Raw genomic sequence first — 21,482 nt, 5'->3', positions numbered from 1 at the left:
GAGAGACACACAGAGGAACGGGGAGATACAGAAGCAAGGGGAGACGTAAAGATACAAGTGTCAGGTCCAGGGCATGTGGGACAGAAGAGGGCTCACACCCACGGTGGCCCCCATCTCACCCCACGTTTGCATCCATGATCCTTAAAGGATAAGCTTTCATGCTTTCCCCTCCCACTAATCTCTGTATCTCATCCCTTCTGCCTGGGTTCTCTATTGTTTCCATGACTGGTGCTGGGGTTATACAGACCACCAAAGTGCTAGTGGAGGGTTGGGGACAGCAGCAAGTAGAGGGATGGAAAGGAAAAACTAACCTGTCAATGTCCCCCATACGGACCCAAATATACCCATATGCCCCCAGAATAGATAATGGATAATGAGATGGATGGACAGGAAGCAGGGTATATGGCTGGATGGAAGAACGAAATGAAAGCTGAGAGTCTACCTGGGTTGATGCAGGTAGGGAAGAAAGTGTAGACAGACACATAGGTAGATGGATGGGTGGATGGATAAATAGATGATGTACTTATGCATTAAATTATTGGATAGATGAATGGATAAATGAAATCACAAATTGACTAAACAGGTGAATTGCGGAACTAACAACTACATGAATAGATGGCAACGTGGATGACTAAATGATTCTTTGGACAGATGAGAAGGATGGATGAATGGACAGACAGATGGTTGGATAGAGAGATGGATGATGGATGGACATATGCGTGGACAGAGAGAGGGAAGGATACATGGAAGAATGGGTAGATAAGTGGGAAGGTAGAGTCAGAGACGGGCGGACAGAGTGAGGCACAGGTAGAGGCAGGGCTGGAGTGTATGAGCTGTGGGAAGGACCACAGAGTCTGGCAGAGTGGAGCCCAGGGAGCTACCCACGCGGTGCCCATTGAAGACATAGGCCAGCTCATCAGCTCCCAGCTCCACGTCAGGCCGCAGCTCAGGCCTCGCCCAGCCCACTCGCATCTCGCCGGTGGTGACTGCCTCAAACTCGAAGTACCAGCGGCCGCTCTGCACCACATAGGATTTCTCTGCCCTGAAGATGCGCACCCGGTCCCAGCGAGACTGGCTCTCCACCTGACCTACAAATGGGGCCAGGCAGAGTCAGAGAGGCTGGGTTGGTGGGAGAGACCAGGAAAGGTAAGGGCCTTTGGGGGGCTGGGAGGAAAGGGACAATTCTTGGTGTTAGGGAAGACCTGGGGAATCTCAGAGAGGCAGGAGGGACCTACTGAGACTTCTCCTCCATCCCTTTGCAGTCAGAGCTTCACAGAGGAACTAGTGACAGAGGCATTGAGGAAGAAAGTCGGGTCAGTCACAGTCATGGTCTGGGGTGAAGGGTCAAGATTAAGGTCAATGGTAAGAATCAAGGGTTGAGAGTAAGATCAGGAAGAGAGAGTCAGGGTCAGGGAGGGGATAGAAATTGTGGCTGGGGTCAGGGGTTAAGAAATTGAAAGTTGAGGACCACAGTCAGGGTTGAGGGTTGAGGCTGGGATTGGGGGCTAAGTGATAGGTCAGGAGTCAAGTTAGGAGTAGGGATTAGAGGCTCTTTAAGTCCTTGGTCGGGTGGCTCCATGTTATAGCTATAGTCCAGAGGTTAGGAGTTAGGGGTCGTAGCTGGGGGTCAGGAATTGGAGTCAGGGTCAGGGTTAGCGCTCACTGGTTCCTGGTCTGGCTGTTCAGTGTTGTAGCCGTAGCCCAGGCAGGGCTTGAGTCAGGTCAAGGTCAGTGGTCAAGATCAGGTTCAGGGTCAGGGACAGAGTGTCAGGGCTGGGGGGAGAGGGTCAGTGCTGTAGATGTAGCCCATTGAGAGGCGAGTTGGGTCAGAGATCAGGAGTCAAGGGCCGGGGTTAGGGTCAGGGTAGGACTCAGGGTCAGGGGCCTGTGGTCAGCACTCACTGGGCTCCTGGTCGGGCGGCTCAATGTTGTAGCCGTAGCCCAGCAGGGTGCGCACGGCCTGGCAGAGGCTGTCCCGGTTGCTGCGCTTGGTGGCCTCGTCCAGCAGGCGGTAGGGCACAAGGCGAGGGTTCCGGCGTGCAGGGATGTCCTGCACAGAGCTGTAGGTCCAGCCCTGGGCCACTCGGTCTCGTGCCCACACATTGTGTCCGTTCTCCGCCAGCCGGTCCACCAGCATCGTCTGCGCAGGCGTCAGTCTCACGTGGCTCAGGTCCAGAGGCGCCGGCTTGTACCCATTGCTCATCATGTACCTGCGGGTGTGGCGGGGTTCGGTGGGACAAGACCCTCACCTCCACTTCTAGGCTCTGTGCTATGGGCTCCCTGACTTCTGACCCTTGTCCTTCGGATTCCATGATCTTTAGCCTTGAGCTTTGAAATTTCTGACCTTTGGTCTCTGACATCAGGGTTCTACGACTCCCTTAAATAAGCTTTGATATACTTGACTTCTGACCCCAGGATCCTGTGACCGTAGCAAGGGCTTAGACTTCACTGACCTCTGGTCTCTGTGACCCCTTCTTCATCTTGATTTTGGGAGCCTCATTTCTCACGCTGGAACTCTCTGACCCCTCACTTCTAACTTTGAGGCTTCTTACCTCTGATCCCAGGACCCTAACATTCAAAACTCCTGGCTTTGGAGTCCTTGACCTTTGAACCTTGGCATCTATCCCCAGGACCTTTGATCTCTCATCTATAATTTTAGGATCCCTTACTTACAACTCTAACAATTTCTCACCTCTTTCCATTGACCCCTCACCTCTAACTCAGAGATATTACCTCTGTTCTCTCATTTTCCCGGACTCCATGGCAGACCCTGACCCTGGGTCCGACTCACTCCCACTCTCACTCTGGAATGCCTAACTCCGCATTCCTGACACCTCCCCAGGACACTCACCACTGACTCCAGAGCCCCGACCCCTGGTCCTATGACCTCCACCCTAACCCACAGCCCCTTGGTTTCTGACCTCAGCCTCCTCCCACTGGCCCTCAATTGCTCCAGCCCTTACCACGGCATCCCCGGCCCCCTACGCTCTTCCCCAGGTGGGGCCCGGGCCGCCCACACTCACGTCTTGGGGAGTTTTGTCTTCTTCAGGTTGTCTTCCGCCTTCTCGTCCGCCATGCCCACGTGGCAGCCCAGCGCCAGCAGGGTCCTGGGGCGGGGGTTGGGGGCAGGGGGACAGGGTCACCCCACGTGGCCTCCCTGCCGCTGGCATCCTCTCCCCACAGCCCAGCTCCCCTCATCCCCCAGCCCGTCAGCTCTGTCTCTGAGTCACTAGCTCTCTCCACCTCTCTTGTTCTGGTTTTCTGGGCGTCTGTCCCGTCTCTCTTGGTCTTGGTGTCTGTGTCTGTCTGGCTCCTGACTCTCCCTGTATCTCTTTGACTGTGCTTGTCTTTTCCTGTCTGCTTCTTTCCTTGTCTCTTTCTCTCTCTTTCACTTGCTGAGCATCTCTCTTTTTTTTTTTTTTTTTGCGGTACGCGGGCCTCCTCTCACTGTTGTGGCCTCTCCCGTTGTGGAGCACAGGCTCCGGACGTGCAGGCTCAGCGGCCATGGCTCACGGGCCCAGCCGCTCCGCGGCATGTGGGATCTTCCCGGACCGGGGCACGAACCCGTGTCCCCTGCATCGGCAGGCGGACTCTCAACCACTGCGCCACCAGGGAAGCCCTGAGCATCTCTCTTTATGCCTCTGTCTCTTACTTGCCCCCTGTCAGTTTCAGCCTCACAATCCCAGTCTCCCTCTCTCTCTCTGCCTCCCTTTTGTCTCTCTCTCTCTGTCTCTCTCAGTCTCGGTCTCGCTCCCCCTGTCTCTCCTTGCCCCCCGCCCAGCGGTCAGGCCCGGGCCCCTGCTCCCTGGTCCGCCCCTCACTTGAGCGTCTCCCCCGACATCTGCAGGTTGTAATTCCTCTCGGGCTCCGGTAGGCTGTGGAAGTCCACGAGACACGGGTGCAGCCTCTTATTGTCATCCCGAACCTGGAGAAACTCCAGAGTCAACTCCTCGGTTCCCCTTCCCTCCCTAGCACTCCCAGACTGTGACCCCTGGCCTCCCCGACCCGTTCTGCCACCCAAGGAGCCCCTTCCCAAAGTCACTTCCCCCAGCCCCCAGCCCCTCCCAGTTAGTGAGCAGTTGTCACTCCACCACCCAGCCTAGCCTCTCCCCCCCACCCCCCACCCCCCACCCCCGCCCCGCGCTGCAGGCAGCCCCCTCACCGGGCCGTAGGTCCAGCCCTGCTCAATGCGAGTCAGCGCCCAGAGTTCATGGATGTTCTCCGCCAGCTTCTCCCGAATACCCTCCAGATGGGGAGGCAGGACAATCTGGGGGCAGGTGACATTTGTGAGGTCCCTCCATCCCCTCCAGTCTGCGTAGTGACCCCTCTTCCCGAGAACACGTGCGAGCCCTGAGCAGTTCCCCAGAGAGCTTTGACCTTTCCTACTGCCGAGCCTTGGTCCCCATCACCTCACCCTGCCTCCAGGGTTGACGTCCAGCTGTGTAAGGACTTAACATCCTCAGAATTAAGGAACTATCTGGGAATGGGTCTGTCTCCCGCTGTGGACTGGGAGCTCCGTGAAGGCAGGGCTGGGGCTGTCTCTGTCTCCAGCATTTTCCCAGCCCTGTCCAGCCCAGAAGGGGATGCTTGTGAAATGTTTGCTGAATGAATGGATGAGTCTCTTTCCTTCTCTGTACAATGAGAATCAGAACAATATTAACTCATGACACTTACTTTATAAGGGTTCAGTGAAATCATTTACATAAACTACTAAATGCTATATACAGTGGACCCTCAAACAATGTGAGCTTGAACTGCGCAGATTTTTTTTCAATAAACATAAATAGTACCTGTATTTTCATTTTACAGATCTTTAAATTAACTAAGTGTGGGGAAAAGCTTGTGTTTGATTAGAGATCACAAGATGCGGAATCAAAAGAACTAGGGCTTGAGTCCTGATTCTATCCAAACTATTTTAGCTTCCTGCCCTAGGGTGTGTCGTTTACCAATTCCTTTGTTTTTAAGACAGAGAGAGCAGTGCTGGGACTTGCGACTGTGCCCCTAACCCTCCCGCATAGTTTCTATAAATGCGTGGCACGTGGTAGGTGCCTAGTCATATTTAGATTGTTGCTGTTCTGCAGGCAGAGATAATGATGGTTGGACCAGGGTGGGATGTGGGGGGGAGAAGGGATTGGGAGAGGTGGAGTGGACAACCCCTGAGGCTGCCAGGTGGGTGGGGGAGGGGAAGGGAGCCATCCAGGAGGAGGCCCAGGGCTCTGGCCTGGCTACAGGGGGATGGCAAGTTCACCCCTGCAATAACATTACTACTACCAATAATGACAGTAACTCTGCTGAGTACTTACTATTTCCTCAGGACCATGCTAAGCACTTCACACATATTAATTCATCTAACCTTCACAACAATGCTAGAGGGAGGGTCTCTCGTTCCCCCGTTTTCCTCACAGGTCAGGGAACTGAGGCACAGAGAAGTGAAGCCGCATGCCCACGGTGACATGCTGAAAGTCAAACCCTTGTGATCAGCCTCTTAAACAGGACTTATATTCCCTCCTATAGGGACATGCCTGGAGGAAAGGTGGGGAGCTCAGATTGGGATAGGAGGAGTGAGAGAGGCGTGGAATAGAAAAGATGCCCAACAAATTGTGGTGGGTAAGACCACAGGCACAGGCTTTGGGATCAGACTGCCTGGGCTCAAATGCTGTGTGATGTGCACAGGCTGCTTAACCTCTCTGGGCCTCACTTTCCTCAGCTGTATATTGGGGGCAATAATAGTCCTTTTTAGGGAATTCCCTGGCGGTCCAGTGACTAGGACTCCGTGCTTCCACTGCTGAGGGCCCAGGTTCAATCCCTGGTCGGGGAGCTAAGATCCCACAAGCCACTCGGAGCAGCAAATAAATACTTTTTAAAAATTAAATAAATAAATAATAGTCTTTTTTTAGGGGACTATACCGAGGACTCCCTGAAACCGAGATTCTGCCTTGAGAGAATCCTTTGCCTCCTCTCTGCCTCAGCTTCCCCACCTGTTAAACAACAGGGTCCCCAGCTTCCAGCTCAGCTCCCCATCTCCCTGGCTCCTAAGGGAGTCTGCCTCTCCAAGAAACCCTTGCAGAGCAGGCAGTACCTGGACAGTGTCCACAGGGCAGGGCACAAAGTCGGTGTGTGAGAGGCAGCGGCTGGGGCCCACCAGGTGAGGCCCCCGGGGCCCTTCCCGCCGATACTCCTTGATGGGCTCCAGATGGAGTCGCTCTCGCGGGAGCACAGCCTCATGACAAGGGGCATAGCCAGGCGGAGGGAGGAACTTGAATTCGCCATGGCGGCCACCAAGGAGGAACCGCACCCTAGGTGGGAGAGTGGGGGTCACTAGTGAGGGCAGTATACAGAGGAGAGTCTGTACTCAGTGGGGGGAAGGGAGCAATCTTGGGATCAGTGGAAGGTTCTGGGGAGACCTGAGGTCACTGGACAGTCATAGGGTCATGGAGGTCATTTAGGAGTCAGGAAACTCTAAGGTCAAAGAAAATGCTGGAGGTCAATAGGAATCTTTGGAAAACCAAAAAAGGAAAGTGGGGGTCAGGTCACTGGGGAGTTAATCTAAGGTCATGGGAAAGTCCTTTGGAGGAGGTCCTGGATCAACAGAACATCTAGAGATACCAGAAGGTTTGGGGGAGACCAAGAAGAAGGTCACTTGGAAGTCACTGAGAGTCTGGTGTAACCTTGAGAAAATCATAATCTCCACTGAAATGGTGAGTAAGTCATTCACAGAGGTTGGGGTCACTGGGAAAAGATTGGGCTACTGAGAGGTCTTTGAAATAACTGTGGTCGTTGAGAGGTCACTGGGAAATTATGGAACTATTAGAATATCGTTGGGAGATGCTGGGGTCATTGGGAAGTTAAGAGCATGGAGTCACTGGGAGGCTTTGTGGTCATTGGAAGATCACTGTCAGATTCTGGAATCATCTGGAGGTCACTGGAATGGCACAGAATCATTGGGAGAGTCAGAGGTCATCTGGGAGGTCACTGGAAGAAACTTATTAATCATTAGAAGGTCATTGTGAAATTTGGGGGACACTTGGGGTGAAGCTGACATCATTGGGAGGGTCTGGGTCATTGGGAGGACACTGAGAGTGTCTGGGATCATGTAGAGGTCACTGGGACCTTCGTGTAGAGGTCTGGCCTGTCAGTCCTGAAAGAAGGCTGCTGGGTCCTGGCCCCATAGAAGGCCATGGCGTGCTTGCAGAAGCTGTCTCAGGACAGTCCCAGGTCTGGGGACTGGCCAGGGGGCTGGGGCAAGTCCTTACTTGACACCAGCTGAGAAGCTGACAACGGGGAAGAAGAGCCCATCAAGGTTGAAGGCCTCGAAGACACCCTGCACAGGACAGCCATTGATGCGGAAGGAGATGGACGGCACGCTGAGGTCCAGGCAGCAGCTGACCACGTCCTCGGGGGCCAGGAGGTGCTGCCCTGGGGAAGTCACCAGGCGTGGCACGTGTCCTGCACCAGGATCACCAGGGAGAAGCCAGAGGTCCAATGGAACCAATGGTCTCAAGAGACAAGGGCAGGTATTAGAGGATCCTATAGGGTCTGGACCCTAGCAACTCTAAGGTCAAGTGTTCCTGAGAGATTAGAGGCAGAAGTCAAGTTTCCCCTGATGTTAGGTTCCTGAGAGGTGTGGGGGTTAAAGATTAAAGTCATCTTGGAGTTAGGATTCTATAAAACCTTTGGGGGCATAAGTCAAAGATCAGAGATCATAATAATCGGGGCAGTTCTCTGGGCTCTCTAGGGTCAGAGATCTGACATCCTCTGGGGTCAGAGTTCTGGAGGCTATGAAGAAACAGGTTCGAGCCAAGATTCTGAAGGCTCTAGGGTTAGGGTCTTGGGAAATGAGGAGTAAGGGGTCAAAGTTAGCCTGTTTGGGGGTCAGGATCCCAAGAACCCCAAGGCATGTGGTGAGAGCCTAGAAACCCTGGGTCAATGGTCAGGGTTGAGGGTCCCCTAGAAGGGTCCAGGTACCTGTCCAGAGATGTAGCCCATCAAAGCCGTAGGAATAGAGGTCATCGCCGACCCCGTTGCCGCCCCAGCCCTCGCCGCCCCCAGGGTACGGGCTGTAGCCCTCAGTGAGGGCCCAGCCCACCCGCAGGTGGGTGGCCTGAGCTGTCAGGAATGGAGCCACCTCGTCCACCATCACCTCAAAGTACCATTTGAGGTACTGCGTGGAGCCCTCTGCTCGGCCCACAAAAACGTTGGGGCGGATGCTGTAGGAGAGACAGGACAGGAGAGGAGGATGAAGGAGAGATGGCAAGGAGACCCAGGCTAGTGGGGGGTGGGAGAGGAAGGGAGAAAGACAAAGATATACATACACAAGAAAAACAGAAAAGCAGAGACACAGAAACAGAGAGAGAAAGCAGAGACAGAGACGGACAGAGAGGCATCAAAGGACAGAGAAGAGAGAGATGGGAGAGAGACCAGGAAAAAGAGATGGAGGAGAAATAGAGACAGACAGATGAAGACAAAAAGAGCAAACACAGAAAGAAAGAGGGAGGAAGAGACAGAGGCAGAAATGGAGCAGGGAGAGAGGACAAGAGGAATGAGAAGCCAGGGATGAGCTGGGGACAGCTGTGGGGACCGGGGTGGGAGATGGAGGAAGGCCCATCCACGTGGGTGTGGAGTCTGAGTCAGGGAGGGGATTGCAAGGTTCTGAGTTCTGGGGTCAGGGGTTAGGGGCCAGACCTGGTGACAAAGTTGATGAGGTTTGTCTGCAGCAGAAGCTCGCGGCCAGGGAGCAAGTTCTCAGTAATGAGATCTTGGTTGGAGCGCACGGCCACGCCATTGCACACACACAGGGAACACAGCACATCCAGCACCTGGAGGTCAAGGTCAGAGGTCAGGGTGTGAGGGTACCTGGGCGGGGGGTGGGGTGGGGTGCGGGTTGTCCATGGAAGACCCAGAGTGGGAAACCAGAAGGATGATATGCCAGGATGGGAGATAGAGCTTCTGACTGAGAAGAGGTGGTGAAAGTGGGAGGTCAGGGGTCACAGAGAGAAATCGGAGTCAAAGAGAAATATCAGGAAAGAGGCGGGGGCCGTATGAGCTGGGATAAGACATCAGCAATGTAAGAAAAGAGAGACTGAGGAATTCCCTGGCGGTCCAGTGGTTAGGACTCTGAGCTTCCCTGGGTTCAATCGTTGGTTGGGGAACTAAGATCCTCCAAGCCACATGGCTTGGCCAAAAAAAAAAAAAAAAAAGACTGGGGTAAAAGGTCAGAAGTCAGTGGGAAGAGTGAAAGGGTCGGTCAGGGAGAGAGCACAGGGATAAAGATGAGGTTTAGATCAGTGGAGGTTGCAAACTTGCGTCTTCAGGGGCCAGGTAGATAATGTAAATATGTGAAGTGGTTAGAAATAATGCAGTGGAAACCAGTAGCACTTGGGGCAAACTGGAGAGTGTCTATGCAGCCCCCCTAAAGGCTACAAAATTAGAAATTGAAAAAATACTTCAAAGAGCTAATGAAGCACATCTGTGGCCCAGAACCCATTTAAGAACCATGAGTTTGACACCTTTGTGTTGAGATGGAAGCTTGTGGTAGAGGAGTCCAGGTAAGAGATAAGATGGGGAAATGGGGGTAATTCGAGGGCCATGGGGAAAGGTCAGGGTTCAGCATTCAGGGGATAAGAGGTCAGGGATGAGAGGCCAACCTTGTGGTTCCTCCCATGCTTGTCCAGGAGGGAGATGATGGACTTGATGTGGTTCTCCTGGATGATGTTCAGGACCTCGGGACTCTCAATCAGGACACAGTACAGCACCTCCAGGATCCCTGCATAGGGATCAGAGTGAGAGGTGAAGTGGCTGCAGCCCTCCCGTCCCCGCAAGTCCCCATCCCCTCCGCCTGGGTTCTCCTACCTGAGGAGGCCTCCAGCCGATCCAGCTTGCTGACCAGCCAATCCAGGTTGTTGGAGAAGAGGGCACAGTTGGCACGATTGCCACGGATCAGAGAGGCTGAGGGTGGAGAGAGGGGTCAGACCCAGTAGGACTGGGAACCTCGGGTGCTCTAGGGGGAGTCAAGTCTGAGGCCCCTCACCCAGGATTTCATAGAGCAGGTTCACAATCTCTTTCCAGGACTCGGCTGCCTCCTCCCCGGCAAATTCGGCAAAGTGGGCAGCAGTGGTGTAAACATTTAGGCGGTCGATGCAGTTCAGGACCAGGGAGAGCATCCCCTGGGGTAGAGAAAAGAGGGGGTTTCATCACAGGAATCCCAGGCCCTCCCTTCCTTGCCTTTCTTGGACTTGCTAATTCATATTCCTTCAACACCTAGTGACTGGGTGTCCGCAGATCGAAACCAGAGCCATCTGTGTGCACCTTCACTCCCAACTCCCTCCTTTCCTCCTCGGCTCTCCAGACCTGGCCTTGTCGCACTCTGCCTCTGTCCCCAACATAATACATCCCTATTAACATCCGGACTGAATCTCTGTTTCTCCTTCCAGTATTTTCTTTCCTTCCTTTCCACCTCCAAGGACCCTACTCCTGGTCCCATTGGCCCAGCTCACTTTCCACACCAACCATCAGAGAGATTTTTGCCTTCTGTCTCTTTTTTTAAAAAACATTTTAACCTTTTGTCTTCTTTTATTTTGAATTATAACAGACATACAGAAAAGCACATAAAACATATACGATCTAGGGCTTCCCTGGTGGCGCAGTGGTTGAGAGTCTGCCTGCCGATAGAGGGGACACGGGTTCGTGCCCCGGTCCGGGAAGATCCCACATGTCGCGGAGCGGCTGGGCCCTGAGTCACGGCTGCTGAGCCTGCGCGTCCGGGGCCTGTGCTCCGCAACGGGAGAGGCCACAGCAGTGAGAGGCGTGTGTACCGCAAAAAAAACACAAAAAAACAAAGAAACATATACAGTCTATTCTTGCTTTTCGTAGTAGTTATGTTCTGTAAAGTCGCCGTGAGCACTGAGTGAATCCTGAGAACCAAGGCTCCCGGGGGAAACACAGGGGCTTTCTCTGAGTCTCTGAGCACAACATTTTCATCAATCAATCAATACACACTCTCGTTTTATGTGCATTTCTGTTTAAAGACACTAATTTAATAGATGTTGTTGATTCATTAACATTAAACTCACAACCAACAGCACTGTAACTCATGCTTCAGTGAAGCTTTCCTTTAACACATATTTTCTCAGTAAGGCACATCACAGCCTTCTTGCACTTAGGAACAGTAGACAGCGCTTCGCCACTGTGCTTAGGAGTCATTTTAATCAGTGAAATTAACAAAAAGCACAAAAATGTGAAAAGCGTGGCACTAAATACACCACGAAAAGAACACTTGCTTACAGGTGAGAGTTGAAATAACAAGGCAGATCGTTGCCTTGTTCAACCTCAACTGGAAACACAACATCAAATGACTTAAATTTTTTGCCTCTCTGCACATGTCCACAAATGACTACAAATATTCTGCAAGCATCGATTTGGAGGTTACAAATAAATTTTAGCAAGTAGGCATATTTGCAAATACAGAATCTGGAAATAATAAAGATCAAATGTATATGGCTTAACAAATAAATATGAAAGAACACTTGTGTAACCATGACCCAGGTCAAGAAAGAGAGCATTGCTAGCCACCCAGAAGTCACCTCGATGCCCCTCCTGTTACACAACCCTCTCTGCTAGGGATAACCGTTATCCTGACTTTTATGGAAATCCTTTCCTTGTTTTTCTATTTTTACTACCTATTCATGCATTCATAAACAGTCTAGTAAAAATTTGCCTGTTTTTGAACTTGAGATGTACAGTAAATATTCTTTTGCACATGGATTCTTTTGCTCAACATTACTTTAAAAAAATTTTTTTTTCTATTTATTTATTTGGCCGCACTGAGCAGCTTGCAGGATCTCAGTTCCCCGCCTAGGGATGGAACCGAGACCTTGGCAGTGAAAGCGCCGAGTCCCAACCACTTGACCACCAGGGAATTCTCTCAATATTACGCTTTAAGATTAAGAGCATTGTTTCATGGGGTTGTCATTTGCTCATTTTCATTGCTGAGTAGTATCCATAGCCATCATACGGATATGCCACATTTGTGGATTCATTCCAGTGGTGGTGGACAACTGGGCTGCTATGATAATTGTTGTATCTATATCCTGGGCCCGTAGTAAGAGATGCAGTGCATCGTGGTAGAGAGCACAACCAGTTGGAGTCACACACAGTGGCTCTGCCCCTAACTCGTTGTGACTTTCAAAGACCTAACCCTTCTGTGGCTCCCAAACTGCAAGTCCTCACCCTGGCCTGGCCTTTGTCACCTCTCTGTGCTCATCTCCTCCCACTCCTCCCCCAGCTCACCCAGTTCCAGTCATCCCGGCCTCCTCGCTATTCTGGAAGCTGCCAGGCACACTCCCACTTCATGGTCCGTGTACTTGCTCTGTCTCCTCTCTGTCCCTCCCTCAGGTGTACACATGGCTGCCTCTCTTCATTCACGTGACCCTCCCTGACTACTGTATTTTAAACTGCAACAACCCCAGCACTCCCTACCGCTGCCCTGCTTTTTCTAAAAAAAAAAAAAAATTTATTTATTTGGCTGCGTAGGGTCTTAGTTGCGGGACCTAGTTGCAGGATCTTTGTTGCAGCATGCAGGATCTTTCGTTGTGGCATGTGGGCTTCTCTCTAGTTGTGGCACGCAGGCTCCAGAGCGCACAGGCTCAGTAGTTACAGCACGTGGGCTCTAGAGCGCACAGGCTTAGTTGCCCCGCGGCATATGGGATCTCAGTTCCCCCACCAGGGATCGAACCCGCGTCCCCTGCTTTGGAAGGTGGATTCTTAACCACTGGACCACCAGGGAAGTCCCTGCCCTGCTTTGCTTTTCTCCTTATCATCATCTAATATACCACATAATCGTCCTATTTTATTGCTCATTTATCCTCCCGCCCCACGTCAACTCCACAAGGACAGGGATTTTTGTCTGTTTTCTTGACAGCTATATCCCCCCTGGTGTATTTGTTCAGCAATGGCTGTTACTTAATCTCTCTGCACCTCAGTGACCCATCTGTAATATAGGAATTACAACCCCCCATGGGGTTATGGGGAGGATGTCAGGTATATAACACCCATAACACACAGTAAGGGCTAAATTCAAAGTAACAATAACCACTGACACTTATATAGCACCTACTCTGTGCTGTTACTGTTCTGAACACTTTGCATATACTAATCCCACTCCATTAGTAAGTTTTGTTGTTGTTACTATCATCATTTCTAGGTCTGCCACCCCCAACACAATGGGAGCCCCTGGAGAGGGGCAGGGCCAACTTGTAAGACTTTAAATGAACATGCTCCCCAATCACCCTGAGGAGACAGCAGACCCCGGACCTTTGTACAGCCCCAGTTTTCCACCCCTCTCGGCCCCTCGCACTCAGACTCCGTGCTGAGCGGAGCCCACCACGTCTCCTCTCATAACACACAGACCCCCGGCCTCTGACCCAAGATGAGGTCGCGCCCTACACTATCCTCCTACCCAAAAGCCCACCTCTCTGGCCCTGCCCCCCACCATGCCCCACTCTGGTTCTATCCTCCCACTCCGCAGGTCCTACCCCTACAGTCACCGCCTCCTGAGTCTAGTAACTCAGCCTCGGACTTCTTCCCAGGCCTTTCCTCCACTGACTTGCCTTGGCCCAGAGCTTACCTTCACCCCGCTCCGTCCTCCCAGGAGAGGGAACAAGTCCCGCCCCCGCCTTCAGGCTCCGGTTCCACTTTGCTCTCACAGGCCCCGCCCCTCACCAAAGCCTCGCCCACCAACCCACTCCGGACCCGCTTCAAGGCTCCGCCCCTTCGCGTGTCCCCTACGACCCGCCTCCCCGGCCTGTTCACCCAGGCCAGGAACTTCCTCCTGCCCCTCCACCTGCCCCGCCCCCTCTCAGACCACTGCTTCCCCGGGTCCGGCAGGCTCCGCCCCTCTGAAGGCTCCGACCCCGCGCCCACAGACCCCGCCCTCCCAGGTCGCGGCCTCACCTCCTCCTGGAAGAGGCTCTGGCGGTTGCGCAGGCTGCGCAGCTTGCCCTGCTTCTCCTCGTGCTGCAGCTCCTCGGAGGGTGGCTCGAAGTAGCCGATGAGGTCCTGCAGGCTCAGGATGACGCCCTCGAGAGGCAGTGCTGTGCCAGCCGGAGACCCCGAGCCCCTCGGCTTTCCGCTGAAGCTGTCCAGGCCCCTGCGGAGACCGCGCACTTATCAGTGAGGGTCCGTGACACTGTGAGGGTCCCGCCCCCACCCACCCCCGGTCCCTGCCAGACTCCCACAGACACACCTATTTAACAGAGAGAGAGAGTGAGACGCAGAGAGAGAAGGGCATTGATTGGCCCGAGGTGACCCAGTGGCCAAGGGCAGAGCTGGGCCTGGGACCCACGCCTGTGTAGGGACAGGTCATGAAAGCAGAGGTCAGGGCTAGGGAGGTCCAGGGTCGAGGGTGTCAGGGGTGTGAAGTCAAAGTCATAGCTGTCGAGGTCAGATTAGGGGTCAAGTATGTAGAGGTCAGGAGTCTGTGTATGTGAGAGGTGTGAATGTCAGAGGTAGAGATTAAATGGTCTGGCGCATGAACACCAGGAGCGTGGGGTCAAGGTGTGGCCTGGCCCCCAGGGCAGAGCGGGCCGGGTGGCTCACTTGATGAAGTGGTTGTAGAGGCCGCCAGTGCTGTAGATCATGCGGGCGGCCTGGGACTCCTCCTGCTGACAGCGGGTCAGTGACAGCGCGTCGTCCATGTGGCCTTCCTGGTGCAGAATGGCCTGACAGTGGTGGGAGAGAGACGTCAGGAGGGGCTCAGCCAGCCAGGGCCATGCTCCCCAGACCTCCACCCAGACTCTAGCCCCCAAATTGCCCCCATCCTCTACGGAATCTCTCTGCCAGCTCCGCCCCTAGTCCCTCTTCATCTGTCCCTGTGTCTTTCATTCTCAACTCCTCTCTCTTTTTCCCCCCCCAGGTCTCTCCTCTCACTCTCTCTGTCCTCTTTGTTTCTGTCTGTCTGTCTTTGTCTCTGTCTCTCTGTCTCTCTCATGCCTATCCCATGCTCTGTCTCTCCCTCTCTGTCGCTATGTCCATCTCTCTCTCTACCTCTTTCCTTTTTTTTTTTTAACATGTTTATTGGAGTATAATTGCTTTACAATGGTGTGTTAGTTTCTGCTTTATAACAAAGTGAATTAGTTATACATAAACATATGTTCCCATATCTCCTCCCTCTTGCGTCTCCCTCCCTCCCACCCTCCCTATCCCACCCCTCTCGGTGGTCACAAACCACCGAGCTGATCTCCCTGTGCTATGTGGCTGCTTCCCACTTTCTTTCTCTTTCTTTCTCTTTCTTTCTCTCTTTCTCTGTCCCTCTTTGATTCTCCCTGTCTCTCCCTCTCTGTCTCTCTCTATCTTGTCTTTCTCCAGGCCAGACCCTCTCCATTTGTATCTACTACTGACTTAACATCCCCCCACCAGAAAGCTCTAATGGCATCCCAAACTTAACATGTCCCAGACAGAACGCCTGAACACCTTTCTGGGAGGTGAGACCATCGTGGCTGCCGGCTTGCCCCTGAGCTGACCTCCCCAGGACCCCATCCCGTCCAGCAGCTGTAAATACCATCCACCTGCTGACGACTCCCACATTGCCCTCTCTGGCCCGGGCCCATCTCTACATCCTCTGCTGTTGTATCCAACTTCAGCCTCATTTTTCACAAACAGGTGCCGCCCTAGTCTTCTCACTGATTCACTCAGCAAGTCTATTGAGTGGCTCTGTTCTAGGCATTGGGGCCCGTCCTCCTGAGCTGATACTTGGCTGTCCCTGACTCAGTTAATGGCACCTCCCTCCTTCCATCTGCTCAGGGCAGAAAAGGACAAAAATCACGGTTTCATCCTCAGTCCCTCTCCCCCTCGCCCTGATATCCAATCTGTCAGAAAATCCTGTTGGCTCTGCCCTCGGAATACGACCCGACTCTGCCCCCTTTCCTCACTCCACAGTCCCCACCCCGGTGCTGTCCACTGTCATCCTCCACCTGTACCAGTGCAGACCTGCCCTGGTCTTCCTTCTCCAGCTCTGCCCACCCCCATAGCCTGTTCCCATAAGCAGCTCAAGAACCCTGTGAGCCTGAATCAGGGCACCACCCCCCGTGCCCTGGCCTGCTCAAGACTATCTTGTGGCTCCACCTCATCCAGAGTAAAGCCAGGACCCTCCCCAGTGGCCCACAAGGCTCTACCTGATCTCTTCCCGTCCCCTCTCTGTCCTCATCTCCCACGACTCACCCCTCGCTCACTCTCCTCCAACCAAACTAGATCTCCTTTCAGTGATTGCAACAGGCCAACCTCATCCCAACTGCAGGGCCTTTGCACCTGGTGTTCCCTCTGTCAAAAGTAGCTTTCCCACTGTTTGGTTGTAAAACTGTGTACTTCATTAGAGAGGGTTTAGTCACAGTGTCTGAGCACAGGGAAGGCAGGGAACAGGTCTGTATAGCTCAGCTATTTGTCCACACATACATCCACAACACCTGGGGTACTCAATAATTGGTTGAATGGTATTCTCAGTCTGTTATTATTCATCTTTTTCTCTCCACCTCTGTCTTTCTTATTTCTGTCTCTCTGTCTCTGTCTTTCTCTATTTGTCTGTCCCCATGTCTGTCTATACTTCTCTCTTTCTCTTCATATATGTATTCTTTCTTTTTTCCTGTCTCTCTCAATCTCGTTTTCTCTCTCAGTCTTTGTCTTTCTCTCAATCCCAACCTCAAACTCCTAAAGGCTCAAGCATCATCACCCCCAGTCCCCTTCCTGCCCCAGCCTGTACCCCACCCCTTCCCTCTGCCAGGTGCCCACCTTCTTCTTGAGCACGCCGAGCCGCAGGGCCTTGGGGTCCGGGGCAGCATAGGTGAGCCACAGGCCTGAGGCCACGTGCTGCACAAAGCACAGGGACTCCCCATATTTGATTTCAGGGGGGCCCATGCCCTCCACATCCCGCTTGGGGGCCGTATCCAGCTTCTCCTACAGGGGCAGGGGACAGAGGTCAGCCTCCTCTGCTTGTGCATTTAATGGGGGACCCCCCCAAGAGACTGCAGAGTGTTGGGGGCTGGGGCGGGATTTGGGGCTCCAGCTGAGGGAGGGTATCCTGACCCCACCGACCTTGGAGACTCGGAAGCAGAAGGAAGTGGCCTTGGTGTGGGCCTTGCTGGCGTCAACCACCACTAGGCCCTGGTCCTCAACGAGTGCCAAGTACCGCCCGGTGGTGACATGCCGGATGCGGAGTGGCTGGCCCCAGCGCAGGTGGCTCCCACTCCAGCTGCAGAGGGTGAGGATGAGGGAGAGGTCAGAGGCCCCCCAGTTCTCCCATGGACACCATAGTCTTGGTTGAAACCTCCTCAAGCCCTCAGCCCTGTTCCAGGGTGCCCAAATCTTCCTTGGAGCCCTCAAATCCTTCTTAGGACCCCCAGCCTTCCTTTAAGAGCCCCAATCTTCTCTCAGGCCCTCACCACTTCCTCAGAGCTGCCCAGATGATTTCAGTGTCTCCAGTTTTCCCAGATCTGTCATTTTCTCCCCTCCTTTCCCCACAATTTCACTCGAGACCCTGATCTCTCCCTCAGGAACCTCCACTACCCCCAAGACCTCTTTTTCCTCCAGGATTCTAGGACCCTGGGGACCTTTATTGCTCTCTTAGGCTCCCCAGATTTTCCCTCAAAACCCTCCAGTCTCTTCCTCAGTTCTTCCTTCAAGACACTCTTCTCCTCCCAGGGCCCCCAGGAACCCCTAGCCCCTCCCCCAGCCTGCCTCCTCTGCCCCTGACCCCTACCTGATTCTCAGTGGCTCCAGTCTCCAGAGGGAGCGGGCGTGGGTGCACACAGATCCCCCCTCATAGTAGACAAGTCTGGGTACATGGAAGAGAGTGAAGTCAAGAGTTCAGGCTCCAGCCCCCCAGAATCTGATCCCTAATCCTAGGGTTCTAGGCCCCCCTAGCCAACCTTTGCCATCCCCCTTCTGGCCCGAAGACGCCAGACCCTCTTGTCCCCAAGCCCAGACCTGCGCTGGTCATCACTGTCAGCAGGGGAAATGGTCAGACATTCATCCATGTGTCCATGAAAGAGGCGGAGGACATGGCCCCCGGTCACATACCCTGGACAGGAGCAAAGGAAAGTGGTCATTGGGAAGCTGGAGCCCCAGAAAGGCCTGGGAGCCATAGTGGAGTTTGCAGGCCCTGCTTCTGCCCTGTGGGAAGCTGGGGGCTGGGTTTGGGGGTCTGCAGCTGGAGATCTGAGTTTCAAGGTACAAAGTTGTAGTCTGAGATTTGGGCTCAGATTGAGGCCTGAAGTAGGGGCATGAGATTTGGGGTCTGAGGTTGGGGATCTAATATTGGGGGTCTGGGTGTGCAGGGCTGAGGCTGGGAGGTTTGTGGGTCTGAGGTTTAAAGGTCTCAGTTTGGATTTTCGAGGTTGGCTTCAGAGAATGTCATTAGAGATTTGGGTCTAATGTTCCCTGATTCTGAGGTTTGAGTTCCAGGGCTTGATATGGGGGTCTGGGTTTAGAGGTATGATGGTTGAGTCTGAAGTCAGGGTCTGAATTTTGAGTGTTATTTTGGAGGTCTGAGGCTGGTATCTGAGGTTTGAGGTCTGAGGTTTGGAAGGCTTAGCTCTGGCGTCTGAGTCTGGGGAGATGTGAGCTTTGTAGTAGTTAGAAGTTGGCGGGTCTGAGTTTCGGGGTCTGAGATTAAGGCCTGAGTTTTGAGATTTGTGGCTTGCATCTCAGCTTGGGTCTGGCTTAGGGCTCTGAGGTTTGGGGTGTGAGAATTGGGTTCAAAGTTTTGGGTTCATGCTTTAGGGTCTCAGCATGAGGGTCTACAAACTGGGAGATGATTTTGGAGATTTGAGATTAAAGTTGGAGGTGTGAAGTTGATTGGCTGAGGTTTGGGGTCTGAATTAGGGTTCTTAGTTTGGGGATCTGAGTTTGAATTTGGGGGGCTGAGGTCACATGTGCTTGTCATCTGAGGCTTGGGGTCTGAGGGATAAGCTACAAATTCGATGTTCTAAGCTTTGGGGTCTGAATTAGGAGAGTCTGATACTGAGTTTTAGGTGTCGAGGTCTGAGCTCTAGGGTTCCAGATTGGTGGCCAGTTGGAGATCTAAGTATGAGGGTCATAATTTGGAGATCTTGGTTTGGGGTCTGAGGGGCAATGTTGAAGGTCTGTTTTGGGGGTCTTAGGTTAGGGGTCAGAGGTCTGGGGTCCTCACCCTCTTCGCAGCCAGAGCAGATGGGGTTCATGTTCCACAGTGTCTGCATGAAGGAGGCGTCAACCTGGAGCTCCCCACTGGCCGTTGACAGGTGCTGTGGGCAACCAGGATGTGGTGGTCAGAGATAATGGGGGGTGAGCAATAGTTCCAGAGTGAGTCAGAAACCAAGGGTGGAAGCCAGGAAACCAGAAGACAGGAGACCAAAAATTACAGGTCACAGATCAAGAAACAGAGATCGGGCTTCCCTGGTGGCGCAGTGGTTGAGAGTCCGCCTGCCGATGCAGGGGACACGGGTTCGTGCCCCGGTCCGGGAAGATCCCACATGCCGCGGAGCGGCTGGGACCGTGAGCCATGGCCACTGAGCCTGCGCGTCCGGAGCCTGTGCTCCACAACGGGAGAGGCCACAACAGTGAGAGGCCCGCGTACCGCAAAAAAAAAAAAAAAAAAAAGAAAGAAAAGAAACCGAGATCAAGTCAGGAAATGGGGCGTCAGAAACCAGAAATTGGATGGAAACTGGAAATTGGGAGTCAGGACGTTGGGACCAGAGACCAGGCAAACCAATGAGGAGGAGATGGGGTGGATCCCGTGTGCCCCCAGCCCCGGGGGCAGTAGGAGCTGTGGTGAGGGAGGTGCTACTCACCAGGTAGCGCTCAGAGGAGACGCTGACGAGGATGAGGTCATCCCCAACTCGGACCTTCTCTCCTTCTGACCTCTGCTTGGAGGCGGGGTGTGTCGTCCACCAACAGGCCTCTCCTATGGGTGGGGGCGGGGTGAGGGCTGCCCAGAACGCTCTTCCCCAAGGCATTCCCAGCCACGGAGGCTCCCAAGCCCTCCGTCCCAAGCTCTCCTCTTACTGCCCCCAACTCTCTGCCTCACAGTCCCCGGTTCCTGTCCTCAGACTCTCTGCCTGCTTGCCCGAGTCTCTCTGTCCAGAATGTATTCATCCACACCCCCAGACTCTCAGCCCCAAAGCCTCCCATCTTTGCCCCTGGAACATCCCCATGCCCGCTCCTGGGGTTCTGCAGACCTTCTGCATCCCAACTCCCTGCCTGCGGCGTCCCCATCGTAGCCCCTCCCTCCAGCCCCTGCACCTGTTGCGTCCTCCTGCAGTCCCACGTCGAAGGCCAGCTTGTCAGTCATGGAGCGGGAGGTGGTGAGGCAGCTCAGGTACTAGGGTTGTAGAGGGGAGTCAGCCACCCGGCGGGCGTTGCACTCCCTGGCCCCTGCCCCCGCCCCGGCCCCTCCCGGATGCACTTACCATGCCGCTGTGCGAGTGCCGGAGCAGGATGGCATGGCCATACAGGAGTGTCCTGTGTCCCCCACCCTGGGATGACTGCAGGGGGCAGGGGAGGACAGAGAGTGAGAATAGACCCCCCTGAAACATCTGGCCTATCTCAGGTGGGAATACACTTCCCAGAAGACACCATGCTCGGGCCTGGATGCGAAGAAGCCTCAGCTCAGACCCACAACAGAGTCTCTGCCTCAGTTTCCCTGCTTCCAGGGGAAGCAAGGTCTGTGTCTCTGAGAAACCTGTGGGTGGGGTGTTTTCTATTCCCCAAAGCCCACTCTGTCCTTCAACCTGTTAACCAGGCCCCAGAGTCACTCAGGGGGCTGAACCCCTCTTCCAGAGGTTCAGATACCTGGGGTCACTCAGGGAAGCCCCCGTATCTCGTGTTCCACAGACCTTAGCTCCCTCTGCTCTCACCTGTCATAACACAGCTGTGCACCGGTACTGTCCTACCAGCTGTTAAACATTGGAGCATCACCCGCAGGGACCTGCCCTGTACTGCCGCACACCCCCGGGCCCAAGAAGACTCTGCGCCTCTTGGGAGTGGGTGGGTACACCAGCACTCGATGGCATCATGCCCCCCATCCCAGCTCTCACATGCCCATGCTCTAAGGGGGCCATGTGATGGGGCCGCGTGATCACATGGTGGACCCACCATGTGGGTCCAGAGGGGACTCACACTTGGGATGGAGGGAGGTGATGAGGGGAGAGGTCCCATGCGGAGAAGAGCTAGGAGGGTCGGAGGAAAGGATGGAAAAGAGGAGAAAGGAGCAGGTGGGAGAACAGGGGCTCAAAAGCCCCCACCCCCTTCCTTCCTTCCTGCCTGGCCTGTTCTGGGTTCCACAGACCCTGACAACTGGGGTGGGGAAGAACCCCCAGCCCCTGTGTGCAGGGTGTGGACCCAAGAGGGCCACCTGGGGTCAGGAGAGGTGGCAAGGACAGATGACACCCAAGGCCAGACCTACCCACTTATCCAAATTGAGGGCCTGTGGGGGGCAGGGCAGAGAGAGGAAGAAGAAC

At 54.0% G+C, this 21,482-nt stretch overlaps 1 protein-coding gene across 1 annotated transcript in view; it reads right to left on the bottom strand.

Moving 5' to 3' along the window:
• RYR1 (ryanodine receptor 1) overlaps positions 1 to 21,482 on the bottom strand; it is a 107,928-nt gene that overhangs the window by 80,095 nt on the left and 6,351 nt on the right. The window contains exons 4-25 of the mRNA XM_029235932.1: positions 20,433 to 20,507; positions 20,266 to 20,344; positions 19,815 to 19,927; positions 19,175 to 19,268; positions 17,971 to 18,064; positions 17,744 to 17,818; positions 17,080 to 17,236; positions 16,777 to 16,941; positions 14,593 to 14,714; positions 13,948 to 14,143; positions 10,028 to 10,163; positions 9,850 to 9,945; positions 9,645 to 9,763; positions 8,683 to 8,816; positions 7,966 to 8,207; positions 7,254 to 7,446; positions 6,080 to 6,296; positions 4,163 to 4,267; positions 3,822 to 3,925; positions 3,024 to 3,107; positions 1,903 to 2,210; positions 886 to 1,088 (exon numbers count right to left, since the gene is read on the bottom strand). Coding sequence (XP_029091765.1) covers positions 886 to 1,088; positions 1,903 to 2,210; positions 3,024 to 3,107; positions 3,822 to 3,925; positions 4,163 to 4,267; positions 6,080 to 6,296; positions 7,254 to 7,446; positions 7,966 to 8,207; positions 8,683 to 8,816; positions 9,645 to 9,763; positions 9,850 to 9,945; positions 10,028 to 10,163; positions 13,948 to 14,143; positions 14,593 to 14,714; positions 16,777 to 16,941; positions 17,080 to 17,236; positions 17,744 to 17,818; positions 17,971 to 18,064; positions 19,175 to 19,268; positions 19,815 to 19,927; positions 20,266 to 20,344; positions 20,433 to 20,507 — 3,111 coding nt within the window. The remainder of the gene's footprint in view (positions 1 to 885; positions 1,089 to 1,902; positions 2,211 to 3,023; positions 3,108 to 3,821; positions 3,926 to 4,162; positions 4,268 to 6,079; positions 6,297 to 7,253; positions 7,447 to 7,965; positions 8,208 to 8,682; positions 8,817 to 9,644; positions 9,764 to 9,849; positions 9,946 to 10,027; positions 10,164 to 13,947; positions 14,144 to 14,592; positions 14,715 to 16,776; positions 16,942 to 17,079; positions 17,237 to 17,743; positions 17,819 to 17,970; positions 18,065 to 19,174; positions 19,269 to 19,814; positions 19,928 to 20,265; positions 20,345 to 20,432; positions 20,508 to 21,482) is intronic.

The sequence above is a fragment of the Monodon monoceros genome, unplaced genomic scaffold (genome assembly GCF_005190385.1).
Source record: "Monodon monoceros isolate NGI ecotype Baffin Bay Population unplaced genomic scaffold, NGI_Narwhal_1 Super_Scaffold_10, whole genome shotgun sequence".
NCBI classification, from domain to species: Eukaryota; Metazoa; Chordata; class Mammalia; order Artiodactyla; family Monodontidae; genus Monodon; species Monodon monoceros.
This window is presented reverse-complemented; position numbering and strand designations above follow the sequence as displayed.